At 40.3% G+C, this 16,632-nt stretch overlaps 3 protein-coding genes across 5 annotated transcripts; 2 read left to right on the top strand and 1 right to left on the bottom strand.

The window, feature by feature from the left end:
* Positions 1–23: 23 nt before the first annotated feature.
* afmid (arylformamidase) lies at positions 24–3,861 on the top strand. Its single transcript, XM_037245199.1, has 11 exons — positions 24–174; positions 367–457; positions 969–1,073; positions 1,142–1,190; positions 1,881–1,966; positions 2,066–2,138; positions 2,203–2,300; positions 2,380–2,458; positions 2,565–2,700; positions 2,951–3,055; positions 3,216–3,861. Exons 1-11 carry the CDS (start codon positions 145–147, stop codon positions 3,243–3,245), a joined length of 882 nt encoding a protein of 293 aa, XP_037101094.1. The 5' UTR covers positions 24–144; the 3' UTR covers positions 3,246–3,861.
* A 178-nt stretch (positions 3,862–4,039) lies between these two features.
* cant1b (calcium activated nucleotidase 1b) lies at positions 4,040–9,067 on the top strand. Of its 2 annotated transcripts, XM_037242995.1 has the most exons (6): positions 4,046–4,200; positions 4,560–4,600; positions 6,801–7,388; positions 7,446–7,586; positions 7,989–8,192; positions 8,271–9,067. In XM_037242995.1, the coding sequence occupies exons 3-6, from the start codon at positions 6,860–6,862 to the stop codon at positions 8,639–8,641; spliced, it is 1,245 nt and encodes a 414-aa protein (XP_037098890.1). In that variant the 5' UTR covers positions 4,046–4,200; positions 4,560–4,600; positions 6,801–6,859; the 3' UTR covers positions 8,642–9,067. The 2 variants fall into 2 exon arrangements, with proteins under 2 accessions (XP_037098804.1, XP_037098890.1); XM_037242909.1 differs by lacking the exon at positions 4,560–4,600 and having other exon boundaries at positions 4,040–4,200.
* Positions 9,068–9,319: 252 nt separating this feature from the next.
* On the bottom strand, positions 9,320–16,579 carry ogal (O-GlcNAcase like). 2 transcript variants are annotated; one of them, XM_037280763.1, is made up of 17 exons: positions 16,227–16,579; positions 16,009–16,060; positions 15,729–15,826; positions 14,605–14,735; positions 14,348–14,519; positions 13,851–13,949; positions 13,077–13,216; positions 12,530–12,674; positions 12,346–12,444; positions 11,771–12,015; positions 11,435–11,609; positions 11,173–11,258; positions 10,659–10,751; positions 10,505–10,581; positions 10,266–10,386; positions 10,054–10,180; positions 9,320–9,792 (listed from the first exon to the last, which is right to left on the bottom strand). In XM_037280763.1, the coding sequence occupies exons 1-17, from the start codon at positions 16,306–16,308 to the stop codon at positions 9,656–9,658; spliced, it is 2,079 nt and encodes a 692-aa protein (XP_037136658.1). In that variant the 5' UTR covers positions 16,309–16,579; the 3' UTR covers positions 9,320–9,655. The 2 variants fall into 2 exon arrangements, with proteins under 2 accessions (XP_037136658.1, XP_037136580.1); XM_037280685.1 differs by having other exon boundaries at positions 10,054–10,183; positions 16,227–16,578.
* Positions 16,580–16,632: the final 53 nt, after the last annotated feature.

The following is a 16,632-nucleotide window of genomic DNA, read 5'->3' as shown; positions in this document are numbered from 1 at the left end:
GCAAATATATGGTCAACACTCTTTGAAATGGTCTGTTTGGTGAGAGTCAAGGGTCGAAAGTCCAAAAATAGGTCATCCCACTGCTGTTGACACTAGTTGCCTAGCTTGGTTAAGTTTCAAGAAGGCTGCTTCGAGTGAAAGAAAATGGCATCCTGGACTGCTATGAAGAAAGATGTAAGTCTATATTTGTGTTCGAAATTATTACCTGACTAACATGGCGGCTAGCCACACTATATCAGAGGAGAGCGCTGTTTTCCCTGTTTAGCGTATCACTCCGCGAAATGATGGCGGGCCCCGTGTGCTGTATCATGGCGACCGGGCTCGGTTCGACTAACCAGCATACTGCACCGCTGCCTGTGTAACCAGGAGCTCGAGAAGCAATATTCACCCAGCCGGTGGTCGCACAGGATGGAGGCAGACGACGTGATCAAGGCCCATCTTAAGGCTTTAAAGGAAGGTCGGTCGCTTTTAAAGTTAAATTTAATAATCCCGATCGTATTACTGTTGCTAATGTACACACATGAAGCCTGTTCAGGTTGAGAAGATCGAGCCGGCATGTCATTCATAATAAAGACGTGGGAAATATTGTCAGTCTTGAGTTTCTGTAGCTCTTAATTCTCATAAAAGTCATGATATTCACGAGTGGGAGATGTTTGGACTTTCACGTGAAATTTGAGGATGAACCTAAAATGTATGCACTGCAAATACCTCAAAATTCATAAGAGATTAAAATATGACCTTTAAGATGTCCAATGCACATCTAACTTTTCACTGTTTCAGTCCAACCTTCTGTTTTCTCTTGCAAAGAGCTGAATGGCAAAATTAATGTCAGTGTGTCATCCGTGAATGGACATTTATTCTATGTTGCAACCAGCACTGTGTGACCACAATAAACTCAGTTGCCATTTTGCACTGAGAAAAAATCCTGTTCACGTAGGTTTTTTTCTTTGTTTGCTTTTTACATGTAGGTACAGATCGTGCACGCAGCCTGACTCAAACTCTACTCAACGTGCCCTACGGAGAAGGTGAAGGCGAAAAACTGGATGCCTACATCCCCACCACCAACTCTCTCGGTATGCAGGTGTCCTGACTCGCTAACGTCGGGTCCAATGAGTCTTGATGATGATGTCCTGGTTTTCAGATTTACCTCTCGTTATTTACATTCATGGAGGATACTGGCAGTTTCTCAGGTATGATGTTCTGCTTGCCAGACTCTCATGACAAATATGTAGTAGTTTGTGTGTTTTCAGACCACACAGTGGGAGTACATTTGTCAAAAATGCCTTGTTTTAGTTTAGTTTTTTATTTTAGTATTTTTTTTAAATATAGATTTTTTCAAGTGTTGTGTAATAACAAAGATGAAAACAAAGGCCATTGAGTAATCCAACAGACATTTCACTCTTATTCAAGATTCAAGAGTTTTTTATTCGCCATGTTTGAGCGTGCCAAACAAGGAATTTGACTTCGGTAAATTATTATACTGTACTCAGTTTTAGTTAATTTTACTAATATCGTTTTTCTTCAAGCCTTATTGTTTTGATTTTATTTCATGATGAAAATGGTTTTTTTTTTTTTCAATTATTTGATTAGTTTTCATTAGCTACTGTATAATAACCTTAATTGAGGTACTCTGGCTTTTTCCCACATTCTAAAAACATGCATGTGAATTCACTGAAGATTACTTTAATTGAGACTCTATAATTATAATATTATAATTATAATAGTTGCACGCAGCCCAGGGTGTGTTATTTTTCTTGCCCAAAGTCAGCTGGGATTTGCTGCAGCTCACCTGCAACCATAATGATATCAAGTGCTATACAAAAATGGATGAATCAGTTATTTTTTTCTTCTTTTCATGCTGATGCATTGTGCTTTAACAGTAAGGAGGAGTCAGGATTCATGGCAGTCCCACTCATTGACAAAGGTGTGGTCGTGGTGGCAGTTGGCTACGACATCGCCCCGAGAGGTAGAGTCCATTCCTGATGGTTGTCCAATGGCGACTTACATGTGCAGTGTAAATCCATCCTATCAGAGAAGCAGGATCATGTGTGTCTTCTTCTCTGAGGTAATATGGACCTGATGGTCTCTCAAGTGCGCAGGAGTGTTGTGTCCGTCGTCCAACAGTATTCTCATATCAGGTAGCCCTAGTTATCCCGAAAAATACGACATGACACTTATCAGTCGCGTGATGTCTTTTTATAGCGGTCTGTACCTGTGTGGCCACTCTGCTGGTGCTCATCTGGCTGCGATGGTCCTTTCCACTGACTGGTCGCAGTATAGCGTCAAACCTCAAATCAAAGGTTGGGCAGGGTATTGAGTTGGTGTCCTCGTCATAAGCAGAATGAGAGAAACATGAATCGCTTTTTTATTTCTCTTAAGGCGCTTTTCTTGTCAGTGGTATCTACGACCTCTTGCCCATCCTGTCTACCTACGTCAACGAGCCTTTGAAGATGACAGAGTAAGTATGTAAATATAACTGTCTAGTCTAGGATAGCTTAGTTTAGTTCATCATCACCATTTCAATGAGAGATTTTTTAATTAGATTTTTTTTCAACTGATGGCAGGGAGGTGGCCATAAGAAACAGCCCCAGCAAGTTGATTCCTCAGGTCAAACTTTCCTCCTCCAGCTGCCAATTTGTCGTGGCCGTCGCCGAGTACGACTCGCCCGAGTTTCGCAAACAGTCTGAGGATTACTACAATGTGAGCAATCTGTAATTCATTATTCATGTCTGGGGGTTCTTCATATTTTTTTAAGATGGGCCCTGAAAAAATATTTTAAGCAATTAAATAAACTGACTTTTATATGCGCCACTGTAGTTTGACCTTATTCAAAGAAAGAACACAATGTAAGAAATTTAAAAGAGAAAAGCTCAATTATCAGTATTGTACTTATGATTAAGAATTTCCTGACTTCTCTGTGACAAGTACTTATTAATTTTGTCCCTTAAAGACTCTGAAGGCAAATGGGCTGAATGTGACCTTGGAGGATGTGTCGAACACGGACCACTTCAATATCATTGAGCAGCTGGTCGATGGAGATTATCACCTGACAAAGGTACTCCATTAAACTGAAACAAGTTGTAACAATAAGAGTCCTGAATCATAAATTCCCAATTTCTATAATATCTATTTTTAGTCGACAAATTCCCAAAGAGAACAAACCTTTGACATTCAGCACAACAGCTTCTTTGAAGGCATCACTGTTATTCTTGCAGCTCCTGTTGAAGATGATGGTAAAGTGCTGAGGCGGACGTGTCATCCATCGACGCACCTCTGAGGAGACTTGTGCACCCATTTGGAAACTGATGATAATTGAATCCCAGAATCAGGTTAAACTTGTATACAAATCTTCACTGTAGTTACTTTTGTTTGTGTGTTGATATTGCATCACCATGTAATATCCTTAGGGGGAGTCTGGGCAAATTCACTGGATTCTTGGTTGATGTATGCTCTGGCACTTTTTTGCTCAGGACTCCGTTCATAGTTTGATCTGGCTAACATTTATATTTTGTGCTGTAACAGCAGTGTTCAAGATGGGCCTGAAATGGCTGTAGTTTTGAAATTGTTTGTCTGCACAGCCATGCTTTGTTAGATATCAAGAACAGGCTGAGACACTTCAGGTTTATCACTTAATTCAGCATGTTGCCATTATACTGTCATAGTTTGTCGGAGAAAACAAAACACAATGGCAATATAGAATTAAAATGCAGAGTTGATGTACATCAATGACACGTGTCATACAGGGATTAATTTAATCACAGACTGTATCTTTATTGTATAATTATTGAATGGAGATGGTCAGTATAAAATATCTATTTTTAAATCAAAGGCTTAAATAAAATAAAAAGATGCATACAATTACTCGCCATTTTGCATTTTTACACATATGTTTCGTTGTTGAAATAAAAACATGCCGATGTAATTGTTGTCTTTAAATTATGTAACGGATTCACACTTATTCCAGATGAAAGCTTTAATTAGTTTTAAAGGGCTAAGTCAGTGTAGCAACCACCGCCCCTTTTTTTGTCTTCTACCGGGAAGGAGGTCGTTCGTTCACTGGGGCGGTAATGCCGGTTTACACACCACCGTGTACACAACAAAAAAAGGGAAAAAAAAGGAAAAGAGTTGAGACAGGATCGAGAGGCGTTCAATGAAGACGCCTTGGAGCACCTGGAGAAACATCGGCAACATCTCCGCCAGGTAAACCAACAGCTTTTAAAAAATATCGTTATGTTACTTAAGAAATTCCATCTGGGTCTGTTGGAGAAGTTTACCCTCCGTCAACTGTAGTTGAAGCCGGGGTGGCTCACGTTAGCGCCATGGCGACGTTCACGAATTGGCTGTAAACACGTAGTCGATTGTGTCCTTTTCTTCTTTCTCTCCAATTGTGTGATTCGGTTCCAAGTTCAGATCAGTCGTAGCTGGATGATGAGACACATGGCAGCCTGACAAATGTAACGGATTGCTGGTTTTTTCTAAACTAGGAGCTGAAAATGTGCCACGTAGTAACATAATTTATCTGCTCGGGTGATTTTCTGTAATCCAGCTTCCGTTTTCAGTGAACCACCACCGGCTGTGAAGTGACTTAAATATCAGGACAGTAAGTAGCATGTTTTTTTGGAACGTGTTATTAAAATTTATTCATCCCTACGCGCTGACTAGAACTACGGAACTAGTCGTTCGCATGTTTGCTTAACAAAGTAATTTAGTTACAATTACTTTACAGATCACTGATCACAAGTAACTGTTCCTTTACTGGTTACTTGATTTCCAAAGTAACTTAGATTACAAGTTATTTTAATAATTATATTATGTTATATTAATTTTATATGATATTATATTATTTTCAGAATAAATTTTATTTTTTGATAGTGTTAACCTAAACGGGCTATTTGCTTTTTTGAAATATAAATTCTTCCTAGAATTCACTCAAATGAATACATTTTCAATAAAATGTTAAATAAAGGCAATCATTTTTACTTGACATTTGTCAAGGCAAAACTCAACATTTAAAATGTACATTAAATAACTAAATTATTCAATTTGGTGAACCTCTGTAGTCACACAATCTTTTGGGACATTGTCTTTTGACTTGAATGCGTAATGTGCTAAAAAATATATTTTTGCACACGATATCTAGATAACACTGGTGACAGCCGTGGGGAAAATAACTATTTGACTTACTGACGTCAACATCAAGTTGAAGTAAATATACCAGCACAGTCACTTTTGCTGGTATTTGAAGAGTAACTGTAGTCTGAATACTTAACTGGAAAAAGGTCATGTGATATGTTAGTGACTACTGGAAGATGTTTTGGAGTAACATATTACCTCGTCACAGTTGGCTGGTGTACCTTGCCTCTTACGTTTCAACTTACCTGCAACCCTAATGAGGACAGTGCTTTAGAAAATGGATGGATGGTTTGATGTCTCCAACTGTCAAGTTCAGAGTATGACTAAAGAAAAACTGAGGGCCCTTCTAGAAAACACCCATTATCCACATCTCCTCTTAATTCCTCATTCCGTGTTACACAACTCACAAGAAGCACAAAAAACACACAACTTAGTCACACAAGTATTCACGAACTTCATGCACAACTGTTTTTTCCAGCCTAATATTGGCATTATGTGATTTTTTTTTTCTTAAATATCCATCTGCGTGGTCAGAAGGATAGAATCACCCATTTATTTTCTATTGCGCTATCCCAACTTATAATTTGAGCAACAGGCAGATGTCACCCTGTAGTCAATCGCAAAGAAAGAGACAGAGATCTTGAGGGATGGTAGTAACAGCATGATATCTTATCTGTTGATGCAGTGTTCCAGCAAGAAGGGGCCAGAAGAGGGCAGAGTCGGTGATGCGCAGTCATGGCAAATATGGGTCGTGCTTACACGAGTGACAACAAGAGCATTCTTTGTCTGTCGTGTGTGGGAACAGTTGAAGAACCGTTGCGTGCGTGTGTGCAAGGAGCATGAAGCATAGCATAGAAGTACACAGAGGATCAGTTGTTCTCACGGTTTGAATTTGACAGCAAAAATTCCATTGGTAACCAATGGAAATGATATTCCAACATCAAGGTGTCCATGAAATGAAATCGTTATGTCTTGAAGTGGACAAATTTGATAAATAGTATTTTACCGCACCACAATCAATTATCGTCAACAATGATTTCACGATGTGCAATTTTACATGAAATTCTCATTCGGTAAATCGGTGTGCATAGACTTGCGCTGCCACTCTTGCCTCTGAAAGATGTATTTGCCGAATAACGTTATTGTCAGTAAGGGAGGAATCGAAAGATGCTAACATAGTCGGGTCGGCAGTCTTACAAAGCCTTGGGATGAACAATGTCAACAGCAGGCCGCTTTCTAAAATTGCTTTCAGCTCTTTCATTACATTTTTTTTTTTTTTCAAAACCAATTTGCTGCTATTATAAATGCAACTGACGTTTAGCGTAATTTTGGGCGATTCCAAATTTTGAGTTGTAGTTGAAAAAAAGGGGAAAACAGAACCAAACAAAACATTATTTGTTTGAAAACAGGCTAACAAACCTTCAGGTTATTTAAAGATACGTCATCATTTTCTATGGAGGACAGAAAGTGCCCAAATTAAATAAATAAATAAATAAATTCACCATGAAACATTGAATTAAAATGTCATTAATTAAATGTTTTATTCCTTAATTAAATATGGAATTAAATAAATGCACCATGAAAACAATGAATAGATGTCTGATTAATTCAATGTTTCATATTTTAAATCCATTGCAATCTATTTTTTTTCCAACCTCTCATTCCAGAATCGCACCTGCACCCTCGCCAGTCTGAACTGTACAATGAAGGCAAAGACGATCCTTCTATGAGTGCTTTTGGCATCGCCTTCCGAGGCCTCCTCTTGGCCGTGTCATCCATGACGCAAGCTGCTACTTTGGACTCGCGCTTCAGGCCCAAATGGCGGGCGATCTTTGTGGCCAGCCTGCTGGCTTTAGTGCTCATGTTGTACCTGCACCGCATGGGAGGCTCCGGGGATGCTCCCGACAACCATTCCTACAGCAGCAGCTTGCAAATGTATCATGGGGGTGATGTCCACGTCTTCTGGGACACTCGGAGACAAAATGTCCTGCGTCTCTCCCAACTACAGAAAAAGCAAAAACCTTACAATGACACCTACCCACTCAGTCCGCCAGTGAGGACCAACAATGGCATCAGGTACCGCATAGGAGTCATTGCAGACTTGGACACAGCGTCACGTAGTCCGAAAGCCCAGACGTGGTTCAGCTACATGAAAAAGGGTCACGTGACTGTTTCGGAAAGTGCCGACACACTGGATGTGGAATGGGACGAGGAGACCATCACACTGGAGAGTCACCTAGCAGAGAAAGGACGAGGTTGAGCGACTTGATGCCATGCGTCCTCCACCTTTCATAATACTGTCTCTTCTCCAGGTTTGGAGTTGTCTGAGCTGGTGGCGTTTAACGGGCGTCTGTACAGCGTGGACGACCGCACGGGGGTGGTGTACAGGATTGATGGCAGGCGGGCGGTCCCCTGGGTCATCCTGCCTGATGGCGATGGGTCTGTTTCCAAAGGTCAGTCAACTAACTTCTGTCTCGCTTGGCTCGATCTACGCTGTAGGATCTTATTTACTAAACAACTAGCTGTTTTTGCAAACAAAGTACTTCTTTGGCTTTATCTTGGTGCCAAGGAACTATGTTGAAGTGAGTTGTAGTTTTCTTTGCGGCATGTACAGGAGAATTGCAAAGCCAACACTGAAAGGTCAGCAGAGATTTGATTCCCAAACTTTAGAAGTGCGAGGCAGACATGTTTGCCACTTGCTACTATTTTACTGTGTTTGGCTTGACTTGTTACTCATTGTTTTAAATGAGGGTAGTCTACAGTACTCCGCTAAGTCAGGGAAATCCCCCACTAAAAGTCCAGATGCTGCTGCCACCAGTCATAATAGATGTTCACATTCATGTGTGCGTTTGTAGGCTTTAAGGCCGAATGGCTTGCAGTGAAAGACCAGCACCTGTATGTTGGCGGTCTTGGCAAGGAGTGGACCACCACCACTGGAGAGGTTGTCAACCACCACCCGGAGTGGGTGAAGGTTGTGGGTTACGACGGTGACGTCGAGCATAAAAACTGGGTGCCTCACTACAACGCCCTGCGGAACGCCGCAGGGATTAAACCACCAGGTTATGACAGTTTCCGCTATTGTCCGTCTCGTTGATCCATTTTTACAACAGCGTGTGTGCATTGTTGGTCGACTGCAGGCTACCTTATCCATGAATCCGCTGCATGGAGTGAGCGGCTTCAACGTTGGTTCTTCCTGCCTCGCCGCGCCAGTCACGAGCGCTACGAAGAGAGCGCCGATGAGCGGCGCGCTACCAACCTACTGCTGTCCTGCCGGGCGGATTTTAGCACCATTACGACGCGCCGTGTTGGGCCTCTGAACCCTACCCACGGCTTTTCCTCATTTAAATTTGTTCCCGACACGGATGATCAGATTGTTCTGGCTCTGAAATCTAAGGAGGACGCAGGCCAGATTGCTTCCTATATCATTGCGTTCAGCCTTGACGGTCGGGTGCTGATGCCCGAGACAAAGATTGGAGATGTGAAGTACGAAGGCCTGGAATTTATTTGAAAATGACGTGGCTGCTATTTAATTTTTTAAACATGACCCCAAATAGGGTTTAATGATGAAGCCCGATTTATAGAGAGAGGCACACTGGCATAATTGATTGATTGATGACACAAAAACTATGCAAATTGTCTCCTGCAGTTAAATTCTGCTGGTCAGACACTCAGGGGAACATAGTCAAAACTTGGAATAACAGATGCACACTATTGAATGTTCATGAACTACTTGAATGGTCTTACTTATAACTTTGCCATTCGTGGCTATTTGCAAATTTATACTGACCAGATTAGCATTTCATATTTTAAAAGAAGTCTGAATGAATTAGTATATTAAATAAACACAAGAGCTATTTTATTTAAAAATAAACCATTAATATATTTTATTTGTATGTAAGAAACATTACTCAATAAATGTATGCCCTTTGAGTGACGTGTGATTGTGCCCACCTCTTTATTTAAATTGGCACATAAAAATGTAATGAAACTATTTGATTTTGTAATTTCCTTAAATCATACTATATGTCAAATTGTAACATTTTTGCTCTGTAGTGGCCACTCTTGGCCAAATGAAACAAATCTGAAAAGTTGTTTTAAAATTGAAGATAAGTGACCATGGACAAAAATACATAGTCCTAATTCAAGTCATCTAAATGTAAATATGAAGTGTGGAAATAATGAGATATTTTACACTAATGGCAAATAGAGTTTTTTAATGCAGAGTAAGAAGCAAAAAATAAAAAACTTGAAAATTACAAGCTGTGCATTGCCAATAGGAACAATCTGAGGGTGTACTAAAATTGAAGGACTGATGAGTCCACCAAACAGTCACCATCCGACAAATAGATTCACACTTATTGTGCTGAAAATTAAAAAAATGACATTGCGTCTGCAATTATAGAGCTGATTAAGCAAATGCGATTTTCATAGCAGTAGGTGACTGCTAGTAAACAATGATTGGTTGTGATTGGTATTTGCACCAATTTCTCTAAACATCACAATTTTCTTAAGCAATTTGAAATTAGAGGCCTGTTCCCATGGCGATAACATCTGGAGGGAGACCGTCCATTTTGAGGGGTTGGAAGGAGCTACTTTTGGTGTAGAAGTCGAGCATCCTCCGGTCACTGTGTCTCAACTCGCAGAACACTCCTTTTGAACCTGAGGAATGTTAAAGTAGAACGAATGATAATACTGAATTTGTTGGTTCTGTATAATTTGATTAATTCTTATTGCTCTTTTTTTTATAGTTTGAAAACAGGTTATTTGGTTTTATGGGTAAATAGATATGAAGGATAACAAATAAAGGCTTAAATGGCTTTCCTAGTGCAACCAATGTTGAAGTGACAGTGAGAAAATTTGGTTTTAATAGACTTACCAGTAGACTACAAGTTGACCTCTTCATAAAGTGTGTCAACTTACCACAGCTCTTGATGGTGGACAACAGTTGTGCAATCATACGCTTCGCCGGAGAGGGGTCGGTGACCCTCGGCAGCACTTGTCCAGTGATTAATGAAGGGAAGTCCTCAAATACACGATCACGTGTGTCCTTCTGGAGGGAAATGGAAAAGCAGAAACATTTGGAATTCATTTTGCTCTTCCATTGTTTGGATTTACTGTCTCCAAATTGTCACCTGAACGGAGGCTGCAGCTGCTTTGGCATCCATAAGCGCCAGCATGTAGCCGCATGGCCCCATGTCATCCTCCAGGACAAGCGCGCATTGAGGGCTTGGGGGTATTTCACCTGTTGACAGGCTGTAACAGACACATTCAAATCAGGATGGCCTGGTGGTTATCCCATCTACCTCACAATCAGGAGATCTGGGTTTAAATCCATTAGTGAATCTCTGTGGATAATTTAATCGCAACTTACAGATCACTAATAAGAGGGGCATCTGTCATTATCCGTCTTTCTTGTTGCATGTTTGTGAAAATTCTCGGGATGTCCATCTAGAAAAGACGGAAAAGCAATGCCAGGTTGATAAAAATGCAAGATGAGCTGTGTTAAGGAGATTTAGAAACTTCACCTTATCCTCAGCACAGTAAGGCCGTATGCAGTACACCGCTGTCTTGGGCGGATGTTTGAACAGGTCTCTGTTTCCATGGCCCGGCAGCATTCTCTGTACAACCATAAACACAATTTTAACAATAATAAAAATGTAGGTTTTTAATTGATGCACAATTTGTCTTCGTGGGCCAAATATATATGATATTAAAAATTACACAGCGGACCAGAGTTTGACACCTCTGCTGAAGATAATATAGTATGTGATAGTCTTTATTTTTTTTACATTTATATTTTTTTATTTATATACTTATCAATATTTCTATGATTGTGACGTAACATTGAGTGTATTAGGAGGTGGATGAAGTTAGGTCAGGCCCATGGGGGCACCAAATGCATGGCCACCCGTTGCAGGCTCGGTACGACTCAGGCATTTGCCTATTCAAATTCAAAACATGTGATTGGAAAGAACCAAATAAAAATGAACTTTTACATATGAACATTGCTCTCAGGCCACAACGAGGCAGTCAGTTCACCTGAAATTCTCCTGAGAGTCCTCCTCTGAAGCCCCACGGTTCAGGATCAGCACCCATTAGCTGGGCCGATGGTTTGCCAAGCCCTCCTGTGTCGAGCAAATATTGAAGTTAAGCCCGGAGCGTTAAACATTTATTCAGTTTGTTCTTACAAGGAGCAAGGGTATCAATGTGAAGACACAAGCACCCCCAGCTATGTTTGGCCACTGTAGCACAAAATGAGCCGCACATTTCGTCCTGTAAAGATTTATTCTGCTCCTCTCACCCAGTGATTTGACGTAGGCTTGAGCCAGATGGACGCCGCTCTTGATGTCACAGATGTAGTTATAGAGGTCATACAGAATCCTGCGATTGGGCGCGTTGGACAAGCGGTTGAACATGCGCACCACCGCTTCGCACATATCGTCGAACTGGCGTGCTCTCGAGCGCCACTCAGCAGTCTAGAAACACAGCAGCGTGTGATGCACTTAACCCTTTTTGAGAGCAATAAGAAGACCCCTCAAAATAGTGAAAGAGTAAGGCAGAAAACATAAAAGACTTTCCCTTTTTCCTGAAATAAATGATTAACCATCCGTTTATTAACCGTTACGTGAAATCTGACCTGGTCCGTATCGACGGCGGCAGCTTGACTGTGGCTTTTGAGCCAGTTCAGCTCATGCAGCATGGTCTTTGCTGTGGAGCCATATTCATAAGGCAGGTAGAAAAGGTCGGATAGCAGCTTCAGATCGTCCAGGGTCAGTGGCTCGGCTGTGTAAAGTGGGTTCTCTCCCGGCCCGGGTACATACGAGTGTTCTCCCAGGTCTGTCTGCATGGGCTCCTCTTCAGAAGGCTCCTTCTTTAAGCAAGCTGAAAGAGCGCGTCATGAAAAATTGGTTATCTGTGACTGTTGGACTTTTTTTGTTTTGTGCTCTTAATAGCAAATGGTAACACTTGGGAAGTTAACCCCCACATTTTCTTTTTCATAATTTGTTCTGTGCAGCCCAACTAGTCAAAACACAGAGTTGTGATGTTTCAATTGTGGAATATGAATTAACAGGCAAAATCTACCTGTTTTTGTAAATATAAATTGCACAAGCACCTTATCCTTTAAGATTTACTGAGGTATTCTCTTCATCAGAAGTTGTTTTTTCTGCAACAACAACAAATATATTCAAAGCTATGTTGGAGATTGTTTACCTGTAGGCTGATCTGTGCTCATAAATTCCTCTAGCCAGTCAGTGAGGGCCAGCATCAGGGCTTTGTGGGGGCTATAGCAAGGGTCCTGCTCTTCATCGCCTCACGTTGGACACACAAGAGCAAGAATAAAAACACAGCAAATAGCAAAAATGCGACTCCATTAAAACGCAAAAGCCAAGCTCACCCATTTCTACATCCCTGGCTGCGCCATCAGGAGAAGCTTTGCACCACGTAGCCAAGGTATGGATGGCCACAAAATTGGGATAAAACTCACAGTTGGGATTAGTGAGCACACCTCTCAGTTTGGGGATTAGTTCTGTTGGACGATCCTGAAAGGAAACGAACATTTTAAGAGTGCGCAAGCCAGGGGGAGTATGACTCCCTATTCAATGCTTTTTCCACACTCTGTCAAATTACATTGTGTATTACTGTGCTTGGATTAAGTCTCATCTTCCTATTATCATTCTAATTCAATATTTAGTATTGGTAAAGATGTAACAGATTTTTTTTACCTCATATTTCATTAATTTTTTTATGTAAAATTCACATAATATGTTTTCGATGTCCCATAGTATTTGTGTTCTTTGGGGGTTAGTTTTTGAAGTATACATTTTCTATTTGACACATTTATTCTCTTCATTTGGGATGATATCAGGGTCACTAGCACATGCAGTTTCATTATGATCAAAACAATTTAAGACCCAGCATCATTTTTTTAATCAATCAGTTACCTTATATGGTCCCATGAAAATTCTTTGTGGGTCATAGTCGTTGGCATGTATATTGTCCCAAATGACTGGCGCCCTCTTGAGGATGGAAGACACCTCTTCTATGGATTCCACTGAGATTTTATGGGATACCACCTTTGGACCTAAGATCAAATTTTACTTGTGTAAGGTTGGGCATTTTTTCTGGAGGGTTAAAAAGCCAAATAAGATGCAGATAAAAGCATCAAGTTTAAAACTAAAATATGGTTTGAGGGTTAATTCATGTTTTCACACTCAAATACTTAACAAATGTAAATATTAGTCAAAAGCAACATAGGTACAGTAAACACAAAGAAAACCTGTTTTTAAATGAAGGTTTTCTCCTTAAGGGATAAGAAAAATCTAAACCTACATGACCCTGTGTTGAAAAAGTGATTCTCCGCTAAATCTGAATTCGGAGTTTTTCACATCTCTGTGGACATATTTTTTGGCGTAGTCTTCCTTGTAGTATTGCAGAAACACTGGAGTGTTTTCGTGATTGAGCCTTTTAAAGTTATGTTACAGCATTTCAAGCCGAGTAGGCCTTTTTTCACATAGTAGCTTTGAATATTTCTTTCGCTGAATACGTTAAATCATTTAAAAACTGAATTTTATGTTGACTTTGGTTGTCATTTTTTTCAAACTTTTACATTTGCTGGATGATGTTAACCTATTAAGTGGGAAGCTATGTGGGAGGGGGGAACAGAAGTGAGGAAAATACTTTTTCATGACACTGTATGTGTTTCTGTATGCGATTACCTGTCCACAACACGTCTATCCCCGGCAGCAGCTTGTCTCCCACAGTGCGAAGGTAAGACGACTGCGACACGTTTGGGGTGCAGAATGCTGCGCAATAGTCTGGATTTTCGGGAAAGAATATTTCAGAATGAGTTTCACTGAAAAATAAGATAAGAGCCAACTGTGTATAGGCATGTATTGAATTGGTGCCATCTTGGAGCCAAGGAACTATGTTTTGTTGTAATTTTTGCAAAAACAATTTATTTAATTTTACATTTTAAGAGTCATGTTGTAAGATGAATTTGATATATATTTACCATGATATTATAGTTTGTGGTATATTTAGGCTTTAAAGTTATGAATAAATATTCTTTGTAGATCTTAGCGATTGCCCATGGTGCCTAGTCCCTAATTTAGGCGAATATCAGAGATGCACTGTGAATCAACTCAAGTCAAATGAAACTAGTTCTGCAGAGGATTTAAAGAGAATTGCTTTGGACAAGATCTTCTAGTGTGACCTGTGGGACAGAAGAGGAAGGTCTCTGGTTCTCGCAAATGCTGGTACACCTCATTGGTGATGGCCACCTGTGCGTGGGCGAAAGAGCTAAAGGCCTGCTTGTCAGCAGGGCACATGTCCGCCTCAATGTCATCAAACAGTAATGAGAAGGAGCAGCAGCCAAAGTCCCTAACCTGGAGGGGGTACGGGATGATATATGTCACACATTTTTAAACTTCAAAATAACCATGGCTTTTCATTAGCCATATAAAGTCCTACCTGATCCAGTTTCCTCTTAAGAGCAGCCACCTCTTTGGGGTTGGAAAAAGTGATGTCCAGGCCGGGAGAGATTGCATAGATAAAGTCAATGTTGTGCTGCCTTGCTGCTGATATCAGGGCTATAAGTTGCACTGCACACAAGACAAAAGGAATAACATCTTCAAATTATATTGTCTTGTTTATCAGCGCAAGTAACAGGGATGTGGCTTGATACAGTCGTTGGGTCAAAGTTTAAATGAACACCTTCCATTGTCTCTGCAGAGATCATGATGCTTTATCTTTCAAGAATTTGAGAAACACCCCAGTTTGTAGATAAGAAGTCTTGGGAGTCCATTTCGAATGACTTTAAAAGTTTGAATGGTAAATATTTGCACAATATAGAGAAACATTTAACATTTACTATCATAGTTAGTATATGTAAAAATACTTAATTATAATTCTATTTTCTTCTGCCCTTCTGTCTGCTTTATAATTACAGTTCATGCCATAATTGAAATTTAATTCACAATAAGAATAACATAATTAGTGTATGTTAGAATAATTAAATTGTAAAGCCAATTTATTCATTTTTACCATCTGATTGTGGGTATAATTAGCTCAAGGCATACCAAAATTAAAACTTTAAACATTATTCCCCACAACTTGTATAAAGTATTTTAAAATAATTGAATCCTAAAAGTATTTTATTTACGAGTCTGATTCCCGTAAAATTGCGGTTCTTGATGTTTACAAATACATTTACGTTTTCTATATATACTTTAAAACAAATTAATTTGAACAATTTTGTCATTTGTACCGTGTACAATTGCAAATGAAATCACTTATTAATTTACAGTGTATTATCATCATTAATATATTGTTAGTAATTCATTAGTATATAAGATGTAGTGGTGAAGTTCATGTAGGACGAACAAATATAAACACAACACCAAAACAAGATATGCAGTTTTTGCTTCTGAGCCATTCCAGTGAGTAAATGTGTGTCTGATCGATTCTATTTCTTCATAAAGAAAGCAGGCTGCAACTGGTGTGACATAATAGAATGGAATATTGAATTTTTATATTTGAGGACAATCCACAGCAGCAATAAACTGATAATGCACTAGGAGTGGTGACAGACTCACCTGCCTCCTCAGAGGAATAAAGATCTCGCCAGTACATGCGGTGTTTGTAGTCATCCTTAGGGGCGTACAGGTAGGTATTCAAATCCCACTTCTGTTCCCTGAGAAAGTAGGAGAATCAAATTCGTTTGCATCAAATTCAAGAGCTTTTCACTTTATTTGAACACAATGTGTGTGTGTGGGGGGGGGGGGGGGGGGGGGGTGACAATATTTGCATTATACTGCAAATATTGTTAATGATTCGAACTGATGTTGCTTGAAAATGTTTTGAGTTCCATTCTACCTTTTGAAGAGTTCTGTTCTTTGCTCCATCGTCCAGGGTCGTCCATAAAATCCTGCAGCGAGCAAAGGTCGGATTTAAATATAATTTAACAGAAATAATCAATCAAATTGCATAGGTAAAAAGTCGTGATGATGCATGTATGTTTACATACATGAGGGGGAGGGGCCGATTCTCCACGCGCCCCCAGAAACAATGCAATTGTTGGTGGGTTTGCTCACCTTCGACCACGCCGCCAATGAAGCGCTTGGCCCGACCCTGTGTTTTCTCGTTGACATTTGTTGAAGTTGCCATGACTGACATTCCCTCGGTTGGAGTAGAGCGTCTCTCGCCGTATTCGAGGTATTAAACGCGCCTGTCAGTCATGGCTTGGAGTAATTCAAGCGGCACCCTTTAGTCTCTTCTCACGCCTGCGCGCGCATTCATCCGTTGCGTAACACGCAGATGCCAAGCTCTAAAGTCTGCACTTGTAAATATGTAGTAAGCACATAAATAACCACAACTGAGGATGAGTGAAGTTCACCACTACAAGGGCCGCGGTTCGCGCATGGACTCGACGTCACTTGCTGCCGGAAGATCGTATTAAAGGGACAGTGCACCAGCTTCTTAAAGGCACAGTACACTGCC

Source organism: Syngnathus acus, chromosome 1 (assembly GCF_901709675.1).
Source record: "Syngnathus acus chromosome 1, fSynAcu1.2, whole genome shotgun sequence".
Lineage (NCBI taxonomy): Eukaryota > Metazoa > Chordata > Actinopteri > Syngnathiformes > Syngnathidae > Syngnathus > Syngnathus acus.
This window is presented reverse-complemented; position numbering and strand designations above follow the sequence as displayed.

Bases quoted from the DNA above. Each gene is read 5' to 3' on its own strand.
- ogal (XM_037280685.1), bottom strand. From the start codon at position 16,308: ATGTCAGTCATGGCAACTTCAACAAATGTCAACGAGAAAACACAGGGT. The intron at 10,582-10,658 runs GTGAAGTTTCTA...CGTCTTTTCTAG, and splicing joins CTTACTGTGCTGAGGATAAG to ATGGACATCCCGAGAATTTT. The intron at 9,793-10,053 runs GTAAGTTGACAC...AACATTCCTCAG, and splicing joins GTCCACCATCAAGAGCTGTG to GTTCAAAAGGAGTGTTCTGC.
- afmid (XM_037245199.1), top strand. From the start codon at position 145: ATGGCATCCTGGACTGCTATGAAGAAAGAT. The intron at 458-968 runs GTCGGTCGCTTT...TTTTACATGTAG, and splicing joins TCTTAAGGCTTTAAAGGAAG to GTACAGATCGTGCACGCAGC. The intron at 2,459-2,564 runs GTAAGTATGTAA...AACTGATGGCAG, and splicing joins GAGCCTTTGAAGATGACAGA to GGAGGTGGCCATAAGAAACA.
- cant1b (XM_037242909.1), top strand. From the start codon at position 6,860: ATGAGTGCTTTTGGCATCGCCTTCCGAGGCCTCCTCTTGGCCGTGTCA. The intron at 7,389-7,445 runs GTTGAGCGACTT...TCTCTTCTCCAG, and splicing joins CCTAGCAGAGAAAGGACGAG to GTTTGGAGTTGTCTGAGCTG. The intron at 8,193-8,270 runs GTTATGACAGTT...GGTCGACTGCAG, and splicing joins CGCAGGGATTAAACCACCAG to GCTACCTTATCCATGAATCC.